The sequence below is a fragment of the Microplitis mediator genome, chromosome 3, assembly GCF_029852145.1.
Source record: "Microplitis mediator isolate UGA2020A chromosome 3, iyMicMedi2.1, whole genome shotgun sequence".
In the NCBI taxonomy this organism is placed as follows: domain Eukaryota; kingdom Metazoa; phylum Arthropoda; class Insecta; order Hymenoptera; family Braconidae; genus Microplitis; species Microplitis mediator.
This window is the reverse complement of record NC_079971.1, coordinates 16,672,847-16,694,082: the sequence shown is the minus strand read 5'-3', so window position 1 is coordinate 16,694,082 and position 21,236 is coordinate 16,672,847. Positions and strand designations below refer to the sequence as shown.

Genomic DNA, 21,236 nt, shown 5'->3' with positions numbered 1-21,236 from the left:
AGTAAAATAATTGTCGATGGTTAATAATTTTTTTTTTTTTTTTTATTTAATTTTAACCGACATTGATATTGATGAAGACAATAAATCCTAATTAAACTACTTAATTAATAATTTACAGATATTCTAAATGAGATTCTAAAAATGACTATATTCGTTCATGCATGATTATATATAATCATATATGATCATGTATAAACAGATCAAGTTATGTATGATCAGACCTGGCCAATTTTTGGATCTGATCATATATAGACAATTATGCATGATCATATATGATTAGGCAAAATCATTTTTTCCCGGGTGATCACATATAAATCATATAAAGTTTTATAACGAAGTTGGTCCGATAAAAACTTACATGACTTTACAAAATCTTATATAATCATATAGATTCCTATAATAACGTATAAAGTCTTATACAGTAGAACCTCGATAAGTTAAAATTCAAGGGAAACGTTAAAACATTTGAGTTATCGATTTTTTTATTTATCAAGAGTTTAAGTTAGAGAGGTTATTAAAATAAAATTTTTAACTTAACGAGGTTTATCGATTTTGGTAACTTGAGTAAAAGAAGATACATTTAATTCAATAGAAGTGACATTTATTGATTTATTTCTTTAAGTAAATTCAATTTTTTAAGAAAAACTCAGTAATTTTTTTTCGTTTCATGCATTTTTTATTTTCTACATCAATTATTCATTCAATGTTATGTAAAGAAGAGAAAATCTCGTCGTTAATGTCTTCACAACGCTCAATGAATGCTCGTAAATCATTGACAGCTTTCCTGGCGCCACTGATTGAGATTGGTGGATCTGGTGTTAGATCATTTGGATCTGCATTTTCATCATCTTCAACTTCGGCAGTGTTTAAAAATGCGTCAATTATTTCTTGGTCCGTCAATGTCCCCGCTGTAGCAACTTCATCATCACACGTAACGTAATCGTCAAAACTTATTTGAAACGCAGTTATGTATTTATTCCCAACGAGATCATCTTCTTGATTTTTAACGGTTTCCTCCAATGATGACCTGGGAAAAAATCATCAGATCTGATCAGGCTTGGTCAAACATGATTATGCTTGCTCAAGCATGATCATGCCTGAATATTCGCCAGCCATGAGCGTGCGTGATTATGCTTGGCCGGGTATGATTATGCTTTCTCATGCATGATCACGCATACTCACGGCTGGCGAATATTCAGGCATGATCATGCTTGAGCAAGCATAATCATGTTTAACCAAGCATGATCAGTCCTGATCAAGCACAATCTCTAGAATTATTGAAAAAAAAAAATTAAAATAATGATAATTCAATTTTAAATTAATTTATTTTGTTAGAATTGATGGACAGTTAATGTTTACTGGCTGAAAAGCACGATTGAAATTTTACCCGTGACGGGTCTCGAACCCACGACCGTCGTATTATGAAGCACAACCGCTGTCCACTAGACTAACCTGTCTCGTTCAGGTTACGACGATTCTTAACATCTTTTAAAAACTCAGGATTTTTTTTTCTTATTGGCTATCGTCCCGACTGGACTACGTGCCAGAAAAAGTCGGGTTTGTAAAAAATAAAATATTATTTTAATTCAATGTCGATTTGGTTGTTAGATTTTTTTGTAATAACGAATTAAACGAATTCTAGTTATAAATTACAAGCAAATTTAACAATTACCCGGGAAAAAATGTTTTTATAAAATTTTATAAAATAATATAAAATTTTACACAATTTTATAAAATTTTGTAAGATTTTATAAGATTTTACAGCAAAATTTCATAAAAATTCATACAATTTTATAAAATTTTATAATATTTTATACAATTTTATAAAATCTTATAAAATTTTATGAAATCTTCTAAAATTTTATCAAGTAAGATCTGAGTAAGGAACGTAATAAATAAATGTAATTTTATAAAATTGTATGACATTTTATAAAATTGTATAAAATATAACAAAATTTTATAAAGTTTTACACAATTGTATAAAATTATATAAAATTTTATACAATTTTATAAGACTGTACAGCGAAATTTCATAGAATTTTATATAATTTTATCAAATTTCATAGAATTTTATAAAATTTTATAAAATTTTATATGGTAAGATCTTAAAAGGGAAGTCATAATTAGATAAAATTTTATATAATTGTACGAAATTTTATAAGATTTTATGAAATTGTATAAACTTTTATACAATTTCATAAAATTATATAAATTTTTATACAATCTTATAAAATTTTATAAAGTAAGATCTTAGTGAGGGAAGTAATAATTGAATGAAATTTGGTATAATTGTATGAAATTTTATAAAGTTTTATCCGATTTCATAAAATTATATAAAATTTTATACAATCTTATACAATTTTATATAATTTTATGAAGTAAGTCCTTAGAAGAGAAGTAATATGTAGATGAAATTTTATAAAATTTTATAAAGTTGTATACGATTTCATAAAATTATATGCGATCTTATAAAATCTTATACAAATTTATACAATTTTATAAAATTTTATAATATTTCATAAAACTTTAGAGAACTTGATGCCACTATTGCATCTAGTGTAGGGTAGCATTTTGTAAAATTTGATAAAATTTCACACAATTTTATAAAGTTTATTACAAATTATTATAAAAATTGTTAGAAATTCGACGTAAATAGATAAAATTTTCAATGGCCATAAAAAAAAATTTCATTTTTGTGGGCAAAATATGGTGATAAACAAATATGAAAATTATATTATAAAAAATATAATTGACTACCTAAATATATGCAGGGTACCCCCAGAAAAATGTAGAAAAAAAAAATTCCGAATATTGAATAAGTTTGATTTTATTAAAATTTTTTGTAAGTTATTTCCATTAAGAAAAATTATATTTCACACAATTATTGGATGCAAAGGAAGATAAAAAAGTTTTTAATAGTTTTTATCATAATACAAAAGTCTTTAACATTTTTCGACCGGCACTTGATTCTTGAAAAAGTTTAACGAAAAAAATTCAAAATAATGCTCAATTATATTTACAAAAGTAATTTTGGGATGGTTATAATAGATTTAAAAAAAAAAATTTTTTTTATAATATTTTAGAAGTACCTCGTTTTGCCTACCCCCGCCACCCCTTTCTCTTACATATTTATATATATTTTACATAATGTGATAATTTTGAATTTAATGTTTTTAAACTTTTATTTTGTCAACTAGCAATTCAAATTAAATCGTCATTACTCAAGAAAAAGTTCAAAGGTTTCGTCATTAATTCACAAATAAAAATCATGAAAAATCAATAAATTTAATTAATTTTAAAATTTTATGTCCATTAAACAGTCGATAGTTGAATTATTCAAATCTTTTTTTTATATATAATTATAAATTAATACTATGAAATATGGCTGATAAGAATTCATGAGTAATCATAAATACAGCCACGAATGTTTCTAAGCTACAAGTGACCAATAGACGAGCGGAGCAGACTACGATTCTTCAATGACAAAAGTTAAGCAGCATCGAGGTTGGCCATTAATTGGATGGATGACCCGTCCCGGAAAAAAAAAAATCATTTTATAAAACTTTATAAAATTTTATAAAATTTTACAAAATTTTATAAAACTTTATACTGAAAATGGCCTGGTAAAATTTTATGGAATTTTACAAAGTTTTATAAAATTTTATAAATTTTTATAAGACTTCATAAAATTTTATAAAACTTTATAAAATTTGATAAAATTTTACCAGGCCATTTTCAGTATAAAATTTTATAAAATGTTAGTACTAAAATTTTGTAAAATTTTATAAAATTGTACAAAATTTTATAAAAACATTTTTTCCCGGGTTAAATAATCTTAAATATGAATTGAAAAAATAACAAATGCAATTGTATTGATTATCATTTTCAATTTCGCAAGAATCTATTAATTCAAGTCTTCAATTAATTAGAAGAAAAATTTTTTACTTAAATCTATTTTAATTATTTGTTGGACAAAAAAGATTAATTTTATTTATTAATTAGATCAAAATTTTAACTACTAACGTCAAGACAAAAATAAATGTTATGCTCCTAGTTGTCTATGTCTTTATATGACCCTGTATCTTGCTACAGACACTGGTCCAAAGATTTATATTTCAAGTCTTGCGCAAGACTTGTTAGAAAACTTTGTGTAATGTTATACTCCAAGAATTGTACAAGAATCTTGAACATATCTTGCCCAAGATCTATTGATCAAGTTAACTTCGGCAAATCTTGCACCAGAAGCTATCTGCAGATGCTTGGGCATATCTTGCGCCAGATCTGCTCAAGGCGTGTCATATTACACTGTCTATCTCACTCCTGTCTCTCTCACTTTATCCCCTCTATTGGCACACGTTACCAAAGCTCAGCGGTACTCAATTGAAATTATAATTTGACGAAAAAACTTTTTTAATACGTAGTTTATTTTTTAAATAATAAGTGCCGTAAGTAATCTCAAGATCGATTTGCATATTTATAAGCTCATAATCAAATTATCCATAACATCGATAATATTGGTCTTTTAAATATATAGTCGAGTGCATTGAATAAAAAAATTATTTTAATTACTAGTTAGGGGTATAACACTTTCACGAAATTACTGAACGTTAGTGTTTAATTCTTCAACTAACGTTAAAATAGAAATAATGTTTGTCTGCGTGTCAAAAAAAAAAAAAACTGACTGAATGTTGTAAGTATAAAAGTTTTATTTGAACTAATTTTCATTAACGATATAGTATGATTTATTAAATTTAAAAATAATAAATCTTTAATTAATGAACCTAAATTTCTATTTTTTAAACAGTAATTGAGATTTAAAGATAGTTTTCTTTTTTAAATTAATTGAAAATTTAAATATTTTTGTTTATTTTACACTCAATAATAAATTTTATTAACTAATCGAAAAGTACGCCTTGCAAAAAAGTATTTTATTAACAAATTTATAATTCAATCAATGCAAAAATATTGAATCTCTTCGTTTAAAAACTATATTTAGTTTTCAATATATATATAATTTCAATTGAGTACTGCTGAGCTTTGGTAACGTGTACCAATAGAGGGGATAAAGTGAGAGAGACAGGAGTGAGATAGACAGTGTAATATGACACGCCTTGAGCAGATCTGGCGCAAGATCTGCCCAAGCATCTGCAGATAGCTTCTGGTGCAAGATTTGCCGAAGTTAACTTGATCAATAGATCTTGGGCAAGATATGTTCAAGATTCTTGTACAATTCTTGGAGTATAACATTACACAAAGTTTTCTAACAAGTCTTGCGCAAGACTTGAAATATAAATCTTTGGACCAGTGTCTGTAGCAAGATACAGGGTCATATAAAGACATAGACAACTAGGAGATCTGAGACCAGGCTTGCGCCAGACTTTTACAAGACTGTTATATGGGTAAAGCACCCTAATATATATATATATTAGACTGTGCCAAATGAAATCGATATTTTTTTTTGGTCCCATACGAAAAGTAGGTTGTCTCACTAAAAAAAAAAATCCTGAAAAAATTTCAGCTCGATATGTCTATTTTTCAGTTAGAGCTCGCGTAAATAAGAATTTTCTAATAAAATTGTTTTTTAACCCAACTTAATATTTTACAACTCATTAAATATAACTGATTAAAAAATGGCCAATGTGCCATTTTGTAGGGAATTTAATTCTCTACAAAAGGAACTTTTGATCGAATGAAAAACATCAGCCAATTTTCTTCTGCAGCCATTTGATCCTAATTTTTAACTTCCCGCTAAGAAAATTGTAAATTTTCAAAAATTCGGGAAGTTATTGGTTTTGGTCCGATTTACGAAAATCGAATTTCCATCAGATGTCGACGTTTCGAGGTCTTAGGAAGCTATCTTGACTAATTTCACGATGATGTCCGAGTGTACGTATGTGTGTACGTACGTACGTATGTATGTATGTAAATATTCATAACTCTTGAACGGATGAACCGATTTTGATCGTTGAGGTGTCATTCAACGCGCCTTGTTAATGTCTTGAAGCCGTAAAAATTCGAACTTAATCGGTAGAGTGCGTTCAGAGATATTTCAAAAATAAAATTTTTTCGAAAATGTTTTATTTGGATAACTTTTAATTTGCTCGATGGATTGATTTCAAAATTAAATCAGCTCTAAAACTTTATAAGCCGCGTCGAATGCCACCTCAACCATCAAAATCGGTTCATTCGTTCAAGAGAAACCGTTGACGAAAGAATTCAAAAAAAAATTTTTCCTTGGTTTTTTTGAAATTTCTCAAAAACGACTCGATAAATCGAATCCAAAATTTGATCAGCTTCAGAACTTGATAAAACGCGTCGATTGCCACCTCAACCATCAAAATCGGTTAATTCGTTCGCGAGATATCGTGGGAGAAGAAAATGCTAAAAAATGGTTTTTTACAAAACAATGGCATAAAAAAAGTATTTCTGAGCTCGAAGAGCTCGAAAATGTATTCACAATAATGTTTTCGAGCTCAACGAGCTCGAAAACTGCGGGAAGTTTTGGGGCTGGCCCGCAGGGTCAACTGACAGACCGATTTTTTTTCAAAATTTACATTTATATTTACTATTAAACGCTTAGAAAACTATGTTGCTATGTATAAAACTTATTGAATTCAATTTCTTTAGGAACCTTTATGATCTCAAGGAATAGTTTTCATACTTAAAGTAATAAAACTAACATTAAACTATTGATATTAACGATATTTCTAACAAGACTTTTTCTTCGTTTTGACATTTTTTGCATTCAATCTTTCTAGTAATTTTTTTCTGCATTAGAATATCGTTCGTAATTGTGATTTTGAGATTCTCATACTGCTGATCAAAAATTATTACTTTATTGATAAAAATATACATTGTTTATCACAATAAAATACTTATAAAAATTTAAATAAAGGAAAAAGTGATGTTCTAATTGTGCAGAAAAGTTTTTATCGATTCTGTTACTAGTTATTAAGAGATAATGATTTGTCAAGAGAACCTATTGCAAACAATCTGAAAGTTGCCTACAACGGGCAGCAACAACTTGTAGTAGACATTATTTAATTTATCAATTAATTGATTAATTAACTAATTAATTAATTAGTTTGGAGCAAGTACAATTTATATTCGCAATAGGGTCTCCTGACATATCATAAACTCTTAAAAACTCGTAACAGAATTGAAAGAAAATTTTCTGCACATTAGAACATCAATTTTTTCTTTAATTGAATTTTTATGGGTATTTTATTATTATAAACAATGTATATTTTTATCAATAAAGTAATAATTTTTGATAAGCAGTATGAGAATTTTAAAATTACAATTATGGACGATATTCTAATGCAGATAAAAATTATTAGAAAGATTAAATGCGAAAAATGTCAAAACGAAGAAAAAGTCTTGTTAGAAATATCGATAATATCAATAGTTTAATGTTAGTTTTATTACTTTAAGTATAAAAACTATTCCTTGGGATCATAAAGGTTCCTAGAGAAATTGAATTCAATAAGTTTCATACATAGCAACATAGTTTTCTAAGCGTTTAATAGTAAATATAAATGTAAATTTTGAAAAAAAATTAGGATCAAATGGCTGCAGAAAAAAATTGGCTGATGTTTTTCATTCGATCAAAAGTTTCTTTTGTAGAGAATTGAATTCCCTACAAAATGTAGGCACCTTGGCCATTTTTTAATCAGTTATATTTAATGAGTTGTAAAATATTAAGTTGCGTTAAAAAACAATTTTATTAGAAAATTCTTATTTACGCGAGCGCTAACTGAAAAATAGAAATATCGAGCGGAAATTTTTTCAGGATTTTTTTTTTTTAGTGAGACAACCTAATTTTCGTATGGAACCGAAGAAAAAAAAATATCGATTTCATTTGGCACAGTCTAATATATATATATATATGGGGCATTCCACGCCAAATCGACCACTTTTGACCCCGACCCCTTTCGATTTGGCTGAAAATTTTTTTTCCTTTTATACCCGATTAAAATCATTTTTCAGAAAATTTTCAAATTTTTTTACCCAACCCAAAAAAAGTTATGAGTTTTTCAAAAATAAGGCTTTTATTTTATCAAATAGCTATAACTTCTTCAAGAATTGACTAATCGGGACGTTTTTTTTTTCAAAATTTTTGTCATTGAATGTACTTTAAAAAAAAAAATACAAAAAAATTTTATGATGATAAACTCTATGAAATTTTCAGTTTTTTTGAAAAAAACCGTGATTTTCTTGAAGTACGTCATGTTTTATTTTTTTTTTTATTTTCTCAAAAAAAACTTCATTTAATGCTGCAATTTTTCCCGCCAATCCTAGAGTGGGCCGACTATTCCTTCTATTTTTTTTTATCAATTGAAAAAAAAATTTTTGCCCAGTTGGGCTTATTTTGGAGGATTACCACTATCAATGAATTTTTTCGTCTCAATTCTTCAAAGCCGGATGTCATCTATAAATCCTCAAAAATTTCCAGACTGATGTTTAGCAAAATAAGCCCAACTGGGCAAAAATTTTTTTTTCAATTGATAAAAAAAAATAGAAGAAATAGTCGGCCCACTCTAGGATTGGCGGGAAAAATTGCAGCATTAAATAAAGTTTTTTTTGAGAAAATAAAAAAAAAAATAAAACATGACGTACTTCAAGAAAATCACGGTTTTTTTCAAAAAAACTGAAAATTTCATAGAGTTTATCATCATAAAATTTTTTTGTATTTTTTTATTTAAAGTACATTCAATGACAAAAATTTTGAAAAAAAAAACGTCCCGATTAGTCAATTCTTGAAGAAGTTATAGCTATTTGATAAAATAAAAGCCTTATTTTTGAAAAACTCATAACTTTTTTTGGGTTGGGTAAAAAAATTTGAAAATTTTCTGGGAAATGATTTTAATCGGGTATAAAAGGAAAAAAAATTTTCAGCCAAATCGAAAGGGGTCGGGGTCAAAAGTGGTCGATTTGGCGTGGAATGCCCCATATATATCTAATGAATTCTATTGTAATTTATGTTCAAAACCAAATTCATCATTAGGTGCATTATTTACGCAGGTCGTATTAATTTCATTTTTTGGGTTAAATAATGCCATGAACTTTCCTTAATTATAAGTGTATAGCAGACTAGAGGACCAGACTACCATCAGGCGATTACCAGAGTTAATCAGCATTGACGTGGGTCATTAATTGGACGGGTGACCCCTTAGTATAATAATAGTTAACCGCTAGTATTTTTGTTTTTTTTTTTCAATTTAAATTTAACCGACCTTTATATTAATGAAGACAATATATCCTAATTAAATTACTTAATTAATAATTTACAGATATTTTCAATGACATTTTAAAAATGACTATATTCGTTCATTCATGATTATATCTAATCATATATGATTATATGTGATCAGATCTGGCCAATTTTCAGATCTGATTATATATGGACTCATATATTATTATATATAATTATACAAAATCATTTTTTATCGGGTAGTCGCAATTGAAAAATTTACAATTGATACAGTGCTTTTATTGGATTCTTTAGCCTTTAATTTAACAGTATTAATTAATTTTCTTGCAGTTATGCATGTTTTGTCAGGGGTATGTGTATGTGTTGGTATATTTTTTGGATCAACGATTGTAGCAAAGTGATAATATGAAATTATAACCTCAAAATATATAATAGTATACATACATATAAAATTGTTAATACAGGTAAAGATTGTGTAAATATTGTAAATATGTGCATAAAAAATAAATAATTGTAAACAAATATATATTACCAGTTATATCATCGGTTGTTTTTTTAATTGTACATGTGCAATGTGATTTGTTGTAATAATTGATAAACCTCCACGTAATACTAGATTTATAGGCATTATGTTTTGAGTATATGAAACCATTGTCTACTAATAATTTTTTCCCTTTTTGGCTGTTAATAAATTGATGAGGCATTTTGAAAAGAATTGAATATTTGATAAATAAACTCCAATAGATTGAGATAATTGTTGCATTAATTGAAAAAGCTAACCGCACGCGGTTAGTGAAAAGTAATTATTGATGTATTGAACCAGGTGGGGCAACGATCGGGCTCAGTGTGGCAGTAAATAAATTCAAATTTAAACATTAATGAGTATATGCTTCCCAGACAGCATTCAAGTCAGAATGACTGCTTTACGACGTATTTTTGAAGGAGTCTTCAAGAAGTCTTATAATGACTTCTTAAAGGTGTCATTTTTAAGAACTCTTAATTAAAAGTTTTTGAAGACTCCATAAATAAGACGTCAGTTTTGTGACGTCTTAATGTATTCTTATTTTAACTTTTTTGAAGTCAAAATGAAGTCAAAATTAGGAACTCCTTAGGACGTCATGGTAAGTTCACTCTGAAGTCATATTTGCGGAGTCAGAAAAAAGAACTCTTTTTAAAGCGTCTTACTGAGTTCGCTAGGTGACGCATTCGACATCTTGAGAACTTCTTAAAGACTTCTTTAACATGTTTTTAAGACGTCCAAATCATAAATAGGAACTCATTCAGAACTCATCAAGACGTCATTTTGCTATCTGGGTTACCTTACATCAATACGTACACATTATATTGTATAAAGTAGTTTTAAATTTAGATTTTTCTAGTCATGATATTAATTAGATATCATTTTCTAAGAAATTAATCTATGGTGAAGATAACTTCAGTTATCGTTGTAGTTATTGTTTTTTAGGTTATTTTATTGTAAGTTATTATTTCTCAGGTTGTTATGTCGTTGGTTATTCCAATCAGATATTTTGTCACCATGATAACATTACATGGAACCATTTTAAGATCATTTAAGCAAAATGTTTTTAGTGTTACAACTATTGCGCAATCATGAAAAATACCGCGAGCCAATAATTTTCAAAACTTTTTTTTTTCTTTTCAAAGAGTCCATGGGTCAAGGAAAAATTTCTTCGACTAAGTAATGGTGTTTACAGTACAACCATATCCCTCCGAGTTACAGCATGTTGAAAATCACTTAAAAATTTGGAATTCTCCAAATTTCCCTTAATTATTGTGACTAGTGTATTTACTGAACAATGAGATGTAACGTTGCGCAGGGGCTTTAATTGGTCACTTTCTACTTGTCTGAAATCATTTTATTTTATTTTTTGTTCCTTAATATACTATAAGACATACTTCTAAACTCTTACCTAAAGCTCGAGTGGTTCAGAATATAGAAAATATTTTTGTCAGTGTTTCAGGACTGCATTTTCATGTGATTGGTGAAGGTGTCGTTCGAGTGAGAAGTCAACGAGCTGAGCGGGTATACGATAAAGAAAACTACATTGATTTTCGTATGAGGCTTTTAGGTGACCCAGGTAAAATTTAAACTTGTTTTATACATTAAGGGTATCCCATCGTGTAATAATCATCAACACGTTATTGGTCAAGACATTAAGGGTATTTTTATAGCTAAACTTGTGCCCGGAACAGTGTGATATTGGCAGGGAGTCTAGTATATGGTGGGGACAACTGAATCGATCGCAGCACTCGCTGTGGGTACAATTTTGTTGAATCATGCTCTCGTTGAAAATAAACACGTGAAAATTAAGTTTAAAAATAGTTCATAATAGTTATTGTGTCGTTAATGTTTGCCTTTGCTCATCGTTTGAGGTTAAAACAATATTTTATAATTTATTGATTCAAATTCGGTTTGGATAATGATTTTCATCATTACCTAAAAATTATTTTTTAACCCTTCGCTACTCGCGTTATACGGCGATTCCCCGCACAACATACTCAACCTAATAAAGTTGGCGTGAATACGAGTGAGTCACTAGAGAAAGCGCGTGTAACGAAAGGTTAAAAAAACATTAGAAATTAGTACTTTCTTAGTTACGATTCACAAGCAAATTATCATAAATTAAAATAAAATTATTTACTTCAATTTTGTTAAAAAACTCAATTTACTATTCTACTATTTTGTTAAACTTTTATCATTGTAGTTGTCATGTATTATTTGTTTTGATTTTATCGGTTAACCTTTTTTTATTCTAAAATAATAGTACTTATTAAAATTTTTTATACTTAATTTCTTTATCGAAATATATTTAATTTAATTTTCTCTATCAAAAATACAATTGCACTTTTTTATTTATATCATAATAAACTTTTATATTTTGATTTTAAAACGAATTTTTATTTTTTACATTGATTTTATACATCTTTTATAAGGGTGCCACAACTTGTGCCTAACGGAGGTTACACAAAACGCACACTTGCATCAAAAGTAATAGTGTGTAGCGAGACGTATGAATAAACAAACGACAGATAAAAGTAACGTTCGAATAAGCGTAGGAATGAATAACGTGATGGATATATAATGTCTGTTGTGATTAAAAGAATCTCTGAATAAAAATCCCTTCAATAAACCGAAGGTTTAGTTAAAGTGAGATTTGTAATAGCATAAGAACGGAAAACGAAACATTTGTATAAACGCAGGAACGGATAATGAGCCGTTTGAATAGACGCGAATAACGGATAGCGAGAGGTTAGTATAAACGTAGGAACGAATAACGTGAGATGTATACAACGTGCGGAACAGTTAATGTGAGGTTTGTAGAAACGGAGGAATGGATAATGAAACGTTTGAATAAACGCGGGTAACGGATAACGATAGGTTAGTATAAACAGAGGAACGAATAACGTGAGATGTATACAATGTGCGGAACGGTTAACGTGAGGTTTGTTAAAAGTGACGTGTGTTTAAAAATTTATTTGACAATACCGACCGTTAAATTGACTGGATTCAGTTGATGTAGTAGATTCCCATGATAATTAAAAATTATGGAACTAGTTCTTAAAGGTTTAAAAATCTAACCAATCGTAATAAGGGCATGTATTATTTATTGGGTTAAATTTATAAATTTATTTATAATTCAAATGATGGTGATTTAATTTTTTAAATATTCAAATTTTATTGTAGTTTTATTGATACCCAGTGAACACTTCAACGTAACAGGGATGTCACATTTATAGAATGAAAACTTCCGGTTACGTAAAATCGTAAGTCACATGTACATCACATCTTCATAACATGTATATTACAATTTCACACTCATTTAGGTAACATTGTTACGTAACACAATGAACGTAAATGTGATGTTAATGTGACGTACATGTTACATTGGTGATATAACGGTGATGGTATTTGAATATCATATTTACATAACGTAGAAGTCATGAAAAAATACAAATTTTACGTTAAGGTTATATAACAGTGACCTCTAAGTGACGTCATTTTCTATTAAATTATACAAAGCACTTTTATGCGCTAGAAATTATGAATGCTATATTAAAAAAAAATTCATAAAGAAAAAACATAAGAAATATCAATATGTGATTTATTGGCTGAAAAACATACATACTTTTTTTATATGAAAGTACATTTTTTTAAATAAATATTTAAAAATCTCCAAGTGCTTACTTTTATTTATTTTTCTCGATACTGAAATATTATTTGTATTTTTTGAGTGTCGTCCCATACGGGTCGATACCAGACAAAAATGTATCCGTTGGACTGGTTACCTCGAATGTGCATTCGATTGGGGGATAAAAGGTGGATCATATGTATCCTTGGAGGAACAATTTGCGCGCCCATAAATTTCTTAGCGGTGGTTTCTTGAACTACCAAATATTTATTGTGCAGCAACTACATGTTCGCACGTTAGACACTTTATTAATTTTTCCGCCTGCTTGTAAATAATTATTTTATAAATATTTTTATTAATTATTGTTATTTATTTGTATTTAATTTAATAAAAAAGAATAAAATAACATTAAAAATTATAAAAACCAAATAAAATGTCTAATAATCAAAGAAATATATTACAACAATAAAAATAATTATTTCAATTATTTACAAGCAAATGAAAATACAGATGGAAATTTATATAAATACAAAAAAAAGTTTACTTCACCGATTCGACATGAACCTCAGCACGTTTCAATGACAAATATTATTTTTTACATAAATTAAATGTAAAATTATTAATTATAGCAAGTACATAATTTTTACGCATAAGCCTTCTTATTGCAATGCCGTCAAATACGTACATCATTTTAAAGTAAAATTTTTTACATAAATGTGATGAAATTTTTCGATGTAAAATAAATATAACTATTTTTTATGCTAGAGTGCTGTAACACTATGAACATATCCGAAACATTACATTGTGATGTAAATGTGACCATAAAATAGAATCACCAAGATTATGTCACTTATAAGTCGATTTTGTTACGTGATTTTGAGGTAATATGTAGAATGTAAAGCTAACGTTAGTATGTGATATAAATGTAACGTCACATTTAGGTCACCAATGTGATATCACTCGGTCAGTAACATGCATGTAATCTTAATGTCACATTTACGTCACAAATTTGACGTCCCTCGCAGATTTGAATCACGGTGGAAACACCGTGAAAGTGTAAACACCGTGGATCCACTGTGGTTACACGGTGGGTTTGTTCCATTTCACAACCGGGTATACACAGTGTATCCACTGTGATTACGCGGTGTATCCACCGTGATTTCACGGTGACTTGACCACTGTGTATACACGGTGTTTCCACTGTAATTACGCGGTGTACCCACCGTGATTCCACGGTGGCTTTGTGCGATTTCACCACCGTGGTTCCACGGTGTATCCACCGCGTAATCACAATGAAAACACCGTGTATACACGGTGGCATAGCCACCGTGGCATCACGGTGGATACACCGCGTAATCACAGTGGTACAATGGAACAAACCCACCGTGTTTCCACCGTGATTCAGTTCTGCGAGGGGTACCATTTACATTCCAATTTATATCATCAGAATGTAAAGTTTACGTTGAATTTGTGACGTTACATGTTCTCTAGATGTGATATCACTGTTATGTTGGTGCGTTCACTGGGTATGGCTTAAAGTTAAAAAAATCATATTTAATATTAATTAAATAACAAAGTATTGACCGTAGAAATTATTATGAAAAATGAGACTAAACATAGAAACTAATTAATGTAATAGTAAAAATGCAAACAAAAAAAAATGTAATGAATCTTTTTTTTCTATGCACACTTTTTTGGCTTTGAGAAGCTTCTTAAAACCAAAAGGGAGTATGAAAATCTGCCAATTTGGAATAAGTACTGCGATATAAATAATATAGCTATATATATTCAGTGTTATTCAGTCATATTTAGGGACAGAATTATTAAAAGATTAATGTATTCGAAGAAAACAAATACGATCGTCTTTTTTCTCACGTAATTTAGATGTTATTCGAATGATACAAATGAATCTATTTATTTCAATACTGGGCAATGAAAAAAAGTTTAGACTATGAAAAGGCACAAATTCAAGTCAAGACCTATCTAATGGTACCAATTTCAATAACATTAACTAATTTTGTCACATAGATATGGCGGAAACAAAATTTTCCTTATTCTCTTAATAATATAGATACCTTCACCAAAGTTCCTTTAAATAATAAGAATTATACGCTGGGTCGTCTCTCTATACGTTAGAGAGAAATAGAGAGAAAAACGGTACTACCACTCTCAACTCACACTCACTTCGGTATTACCAATACCTAACTCTCAAATTATCCACTTCGCAAAAGATACAAATGAAAACCACCTCTCAACAATAAATGATTATTTATAGTAATAAAATAACCCGTTTATAAATTTAATGAATGGTAATTTTAATAGATTTAGATAAATTAAACCAAATACTCTTAAGTAATACAAATGATGATAAAAATTCAAATAATAATTTAACTCAAATATTTTTCATAAATGTTTTAAATACGAAAATAATAATTTCAATAATTATTATTTGTACTTAACTAATCTAATTCGGGAATTTTTTATCCGAATTATGACGTCAGTACTTGAGGAATCGTTCCTTCCAAGTATAATAAATCCAAAAATATTTGCCGCGTCTCAACTATACCACCAGCTGATTTAATATATATATATATTAGAGTGAATCATTTCCGCAAAAATTTTTAACTTCCCACTAAGAAAATCGACGATTTTCGGAAAATTGAGAAGTAATTGTTTTCACCCCTATTTTCGAAAGTCGAGTTTTCATAAGATGTCGACGTTTTGAGGTCCTAGGAAGCTATTCTGACTATTTTCAGAATGACGTCCGAGTGTATGTATGTGTGTGTGTGTGTGTGTGTGTGTGTGTGTGTGTGTGTGTGTGTGTGTGTGTGTGTGTGTGTGTGTGTGTGTGTGTGTGTGTACACTCTTTGTATCTTTTTAACTAATGAATCGATTTGGATGGTTGAGAAAGCAATCGAAAGAGCTTGTTGGCCCTCAACTTTCCTGAAAATTTCAGATCATTTGATCAAGTCGACTCGAAAATATTGGCGAATTACGAAAAAAAAGAAATTTTTTTTTTTAATTTTTTAGTGATTTCGAAGAAACGACTTGAACGATCGACTTCAAAATCTAATTAGCTCTAGAACTTTATAAGCCGCGTCGAATGCCACCTCAACCATCTCAATCGGTTAATTTGTTCGAGAGATATTGTTGGCAAAAGAAATGATAAAAAAACGGTTTTTTTCGATTATCTTTGAAGTGACTCATCCGATCAATTTCAAAATCTAATCAGCTCTAGAACTCAATAAAACGCGCCGATTGCCACCTCAAACGTCAAAATCAGTTGATTGGTTCAAAAGATATCGGCGCTGAAAAGTTAAAAAAATAACATTTTATGTTATTTTTTCCGGACAAATCAAAATATAATGTGCTAATATGTGTCTGAAATCATACCAACTCTTATTCAATATAGTCTTTTCAATCATCAGATAATGTCATGTAACTTGTTCCTTAGTTTTAAACATATTGTCAGCAAAAAATTGAAAAAACTCAGTCTTTAATGTTTTTCTCGGATATTCCATATATTGTTGCTCTGGCCTAAGTCAAAACTCATTCAAATCTTGATTTTGATCACTGACATTGATTTCTCTCCAATACATGTACTTCAGAAAACATAATTGAAAATAAAAATTTAAAAGCCGCTTTCTCATTAATGATTTTTGATTATTAACTTTTAAACTCTAGCATAAAACGTTACTTGTTAGATCTTGAAAGCTCGTAAAAAAATGATTGCATGTAATAGCATTTTCGAGCTCGAAGAGCTTGAAAATACATTCACAGTGATGTTTTCAAGCTCCTTGAGCTCGAAAACAGCGGAAAGTTTTGGGGCTGGCCCGCCGGGGCCAACCGACGCCCAGATTTTTTTTTTTAGTTCTCAAGTAAAATCTCAATCTACATCGAACAAAAAAAATTCTCACAAAATATGAGCTCTTAAATACAATGCTAAGTACTTGCCATTTGATTTCAAAGATTTTCCATTTAAAATACACGTAAATTAAATTACTTTTTTTTTAACTTTCCAATACTCAGCTGCGTTTCATGATATCAAGGCGGTTTTGGTCGCAAATTGTAGGGCATTTGGTGTTCTTCAAAAGTGCCCATAGTTACTTAGCTGTAATTCCAGCTGTTTCATTTGTGTACGTTGCGGAACTCATTTTTCCTATGAAATTAACCTTTATTGGCTTGCAGAACATAAGCCAATGAAAGTACATCAAAAATGTTAATAAAATCTTATAGGAAATTTTATTTCCTTTAAAAAAAGTTATGATTCAAGTCGCTGAAGTCCATAGTTTCCGAGTTATAATCATTTTAATAATTTGAAAAATAAAATGTCAATTACACTGATCCAAAAAATTAAAGGAACAAGAAAATTTTATAAATTTTTTAGTGATTTTTAGAAGGCTGTATTTCGTGAAAAATGATCGTATCGAAAAAATTAAAAAAGCAAATTGAAGCTTGAAATCTCTACTTCAAAGATCTTCCAGCAAAATATTTTTTTGAGCCACGGTTTTTGCGGAATCATAAGAAAAAGGTCGAGAGAAAATTTTTCTAAATTTTTTGGTTTTGATTTTTAGGTCTACGGGGCCGGGAAAATTTTTTTCAAAAACATTGAATTCATGGCTCGTTTAGGAAATTTATTCAGCTACAATTTGCTTTTTTTGTTACTCTGTACGACAATTTGCTGCTGAGATATCAGCCTTCAAATGAAAAAGGATCCTTTTGTCTTTGATTATTGATATCTCAGCAAGTAATGGTCATACAGTAAATTAAAGGGCAGTTTAATAAACTTGAATAAATTCCCTACAAGCTCCATTTTCGATTTTTTCAAAAAAAAATTTTTTTTCATCCTTGATATCCGATTGAAAAACCCACAAAAAATGGCCATTTTCTGGTTTTTTAGTCAACTTATCGCTACTCTGCAAATATTGATAAAAAAAATTATGTTGCCAGGTAATTTTACAGCTTAATGTATCCCCAAAAACCCTGGAAATTTTCAGATTGATCCATTGAACCGTTTGTCCAGACCGATTGCTCAAAGTTTTACAAAACAATTAAAGGAACAAGTTTTGTTCCTTAATGTGTGTAATCATTGCCAAAATGAAAAAATTAATTTTTTTTGGATTTTCTTTCATTTTTGCGTTAGTTATCCAGTACATGTAAGATAAAGAGGACAAAAAAAAATTTTTACCGAAAAACGAAAAAAAAAATAACCCCCCGAATAAAACGTAAAAAAAAAATGAAAAAAAATTCTTATTTGGTCTCGTTTTTTGGAAAATTTTTTTTTTTTTTCCTCTTTACTAATCTAAAACAAATTTCCAGATCTTTTTACTTTTCCAGCAAAACTATCAGACTCATCAAACAATGTCATGGGATCTTTTTTATAGACAATTTCATTCCCTACAAATTATTTTTAATGAAGTTTTTTGAAATTCCGCATTGTTTTCTAGTTATTTTCATTTTAATGCCAAGCTCGTAAAAATAATAGTTATCTCATTGATTCTGAGAACTTAACAGAGAACTGCGACCGGATGGTCGTTGAAGACAATTCGTTGCCACTGTAGTGACGTTGCTGCGTTGTTAAGAAGATCTCGAAGTTCAGGATTGTTCTTCTCAGCGCTTACCAGCTCGTGCGCAGTATTGGCCGTCGAAATAGCTTCAACGCCCGACAGCGTGTCTGCAACAATATTCTCGTGTTTAGAAATGTGTCTAAAATCACTCGTGAATTGGGAAATAAAGTCTAGGCGACGAAATTGCCACGGTGATGCTCATTCAGTACGTTGCTGAAAAGTAAAGAGCAATGGTTTATGGTCGGTGTAAATTGCAACTTGTTTACCTTCAAAAATATGACGGAAGTATCTGAAAGCTTCATAGATGGTGTGAAGTTCACGATCGTACGTCGATAATTTTTGAATGGATGGCTGTAGTTTTTTGCTGAAGAAAGCAAGTGGTTGCTATTCTTCGTCAACTAGTTGTTGCAGAACTGCACCAATAGCAATGTTTGATTGCACATGCAATCTGAATGGAAAAATGAATATACGTTGAGCTCTTAGTAGAATTGAGATTTCGAGCTGCTCTTCTGGAAGGATTTTTTTTTATACCTAAGACTAACTTTTGAGACCATAAGATAAAAAATTTTTTTTGTGAAACACCCTAATATATATCTATGATATAACGCAGTTTTGGGGACACGATTGCGTCTACAATTCTCATCAGATTTTAATGAAATTTTCTACACTTATTCTACGGGTGATTATCACGATTAAGTTCGAAGATAGGCAAAATCGGTCGATTAGTTCAAAAGTTATGGCTGTTTTAAATTTTAACGATTTTTTGGAAAAATCAGTATTTATTAACTGCTAAAGTTGAATAACTTCGAATTCGAAACTCTCAGACGATTTCTGTAGAAAGTAACTTAAGGTTTGTTTAATAAGTTTAAATTTTTAACCTTAAACGGTATATTCTGACTCCTTTTTTCAATAATTTGATAGCCCTGAATGTTTGGACAGAATCGAAAAAATTGAAAAATATGGTTTTTATTCCTGATAACTTCTGCATTTCTTAGTATAATCCAATTCTATCAGTTATATTTTACTGTGATCTTTTAATTATTAAGGTTCGTATAACTCTAAAACTAAATATTTTAGATAACACCGACCGACATCATTTTCCTTGTTCAAGTTCTGATTATTTTTTTCCACTAATTTGGTAGTGCTGATCACGAAATTATACCTCATTTTATCGTATCACATCAGGTTTTTAAAAAAGTTAAGACATTGGCTATTTTAAATTTTTTGATTAAAATAAATTAAATTTCAGATTTTGGCGCTCTTTTCTCGAATCGTACGACCTCTCGTGAGGAAATATATTAGTCGCAACAACGACACACCCATTTGAAACAGGTTATATACAAATAAACCTCTACAGTTACTTTGTTTCTAAACTTTTTACTGAAATTAGTGTGTTTATTTAAAAAAATTTCTTACGTTTTACTTTTAGTGTTCAATAAATTTTACATATGATTTGTTGTTGAAAAACTTTTAAAACAACAGAATGTCTTCAAGAAAGTGTCATAATAATGCGGATACATTTTGTTATATTTATGGAAACTTTATGACTTTAAAACAAAAACAGAAAATCACTGAATTTGTTGAAAATTCGTATAATGCTTATTTTGGCTTCAAAATACAACTAAAACCGTGGACTCCGCAAGTAGTTTGTACTATTTGTGTTGAACAATTACGACAGTGGACATACCGCAAAAGACAATCTTTACCTTTCGGTAGATCTATGATATGGAGAGAGCAGACAAATCATATTGATGATTGTTATTTTTGCTGTACAAATGTGAAAGGTTTCAATGCTGAAAATAAAAATAAACTAGTCTACGCAAATGTATCTTCAGTTACACGGCCGATTCCACATGGTCCAGACATGCCAGTGCCTCTTCCAAGCTCAATATCTGATCTTAGTTCAACATTATCAGAACAAAATTTACAGCGTCAAGAGTCGACGGAAGTTTATGAACCAATTTTAAATCAACCACAGAAATTTACTCAAGGTGAATTGAATGATTTAGTTAGAGATCTAAATCTTTCTAAAGAATCTGCTCAACTTCTTGGATCTAGACTTCATGCAAAACATCTGTTAGCTCCAAATACATATTTGGCATGGTATAGAAAACGCGAAGAATAATTTGTACCTTTTTTTAGTCAAGAAGAATCATTAGTTTATTGTAAGAATATCCCCGATCTCATTGAAAAGTTAGGAGCAAAATATAATTCTGGAGATTGGAGACTTTTTATAGATTCTTCGAAGCGGAGTCTAAAAGGTGTTCTTTTACACAACACTAATCAGTATGCTTCTGTTCCAGT

The 21,236-nt window shown here is 29.4% G+C and overlaps 1 protein-coding gene across 5 annotated transcripts in view; it reads left to right on the top strand.

Moving 5' to 3' along the window:
• The window catches only part of LOC130664988 (arrestin domain-containing protein 3), a 63,954-nt gene that overhangs the window by 8,559 nt on the left and 34,159 nt on the right, over positions 1-21,236 (top strand). For 2 of the 5 annotated variants that reach the window (XM_057465218.1, XM_057465216.1), the window contains exon 2: positions 11,197-11,313. The exons of 1 other annotated variant lie outside the window; for it this stretch is intronic. In XM_057465218.1, coding sequence (XP_057321201.1) covers positions 11,197-11,313 — 117 coding nt within the window. Of the gene's footprint in view, positions 1-11,188; positions 11,314-21,236 lie in introns of all 5 variants that reach the window. 2 more of the 5 variants (XM_057465215.1, XM_057465214.1) reach the window with 1 other exon arrangement.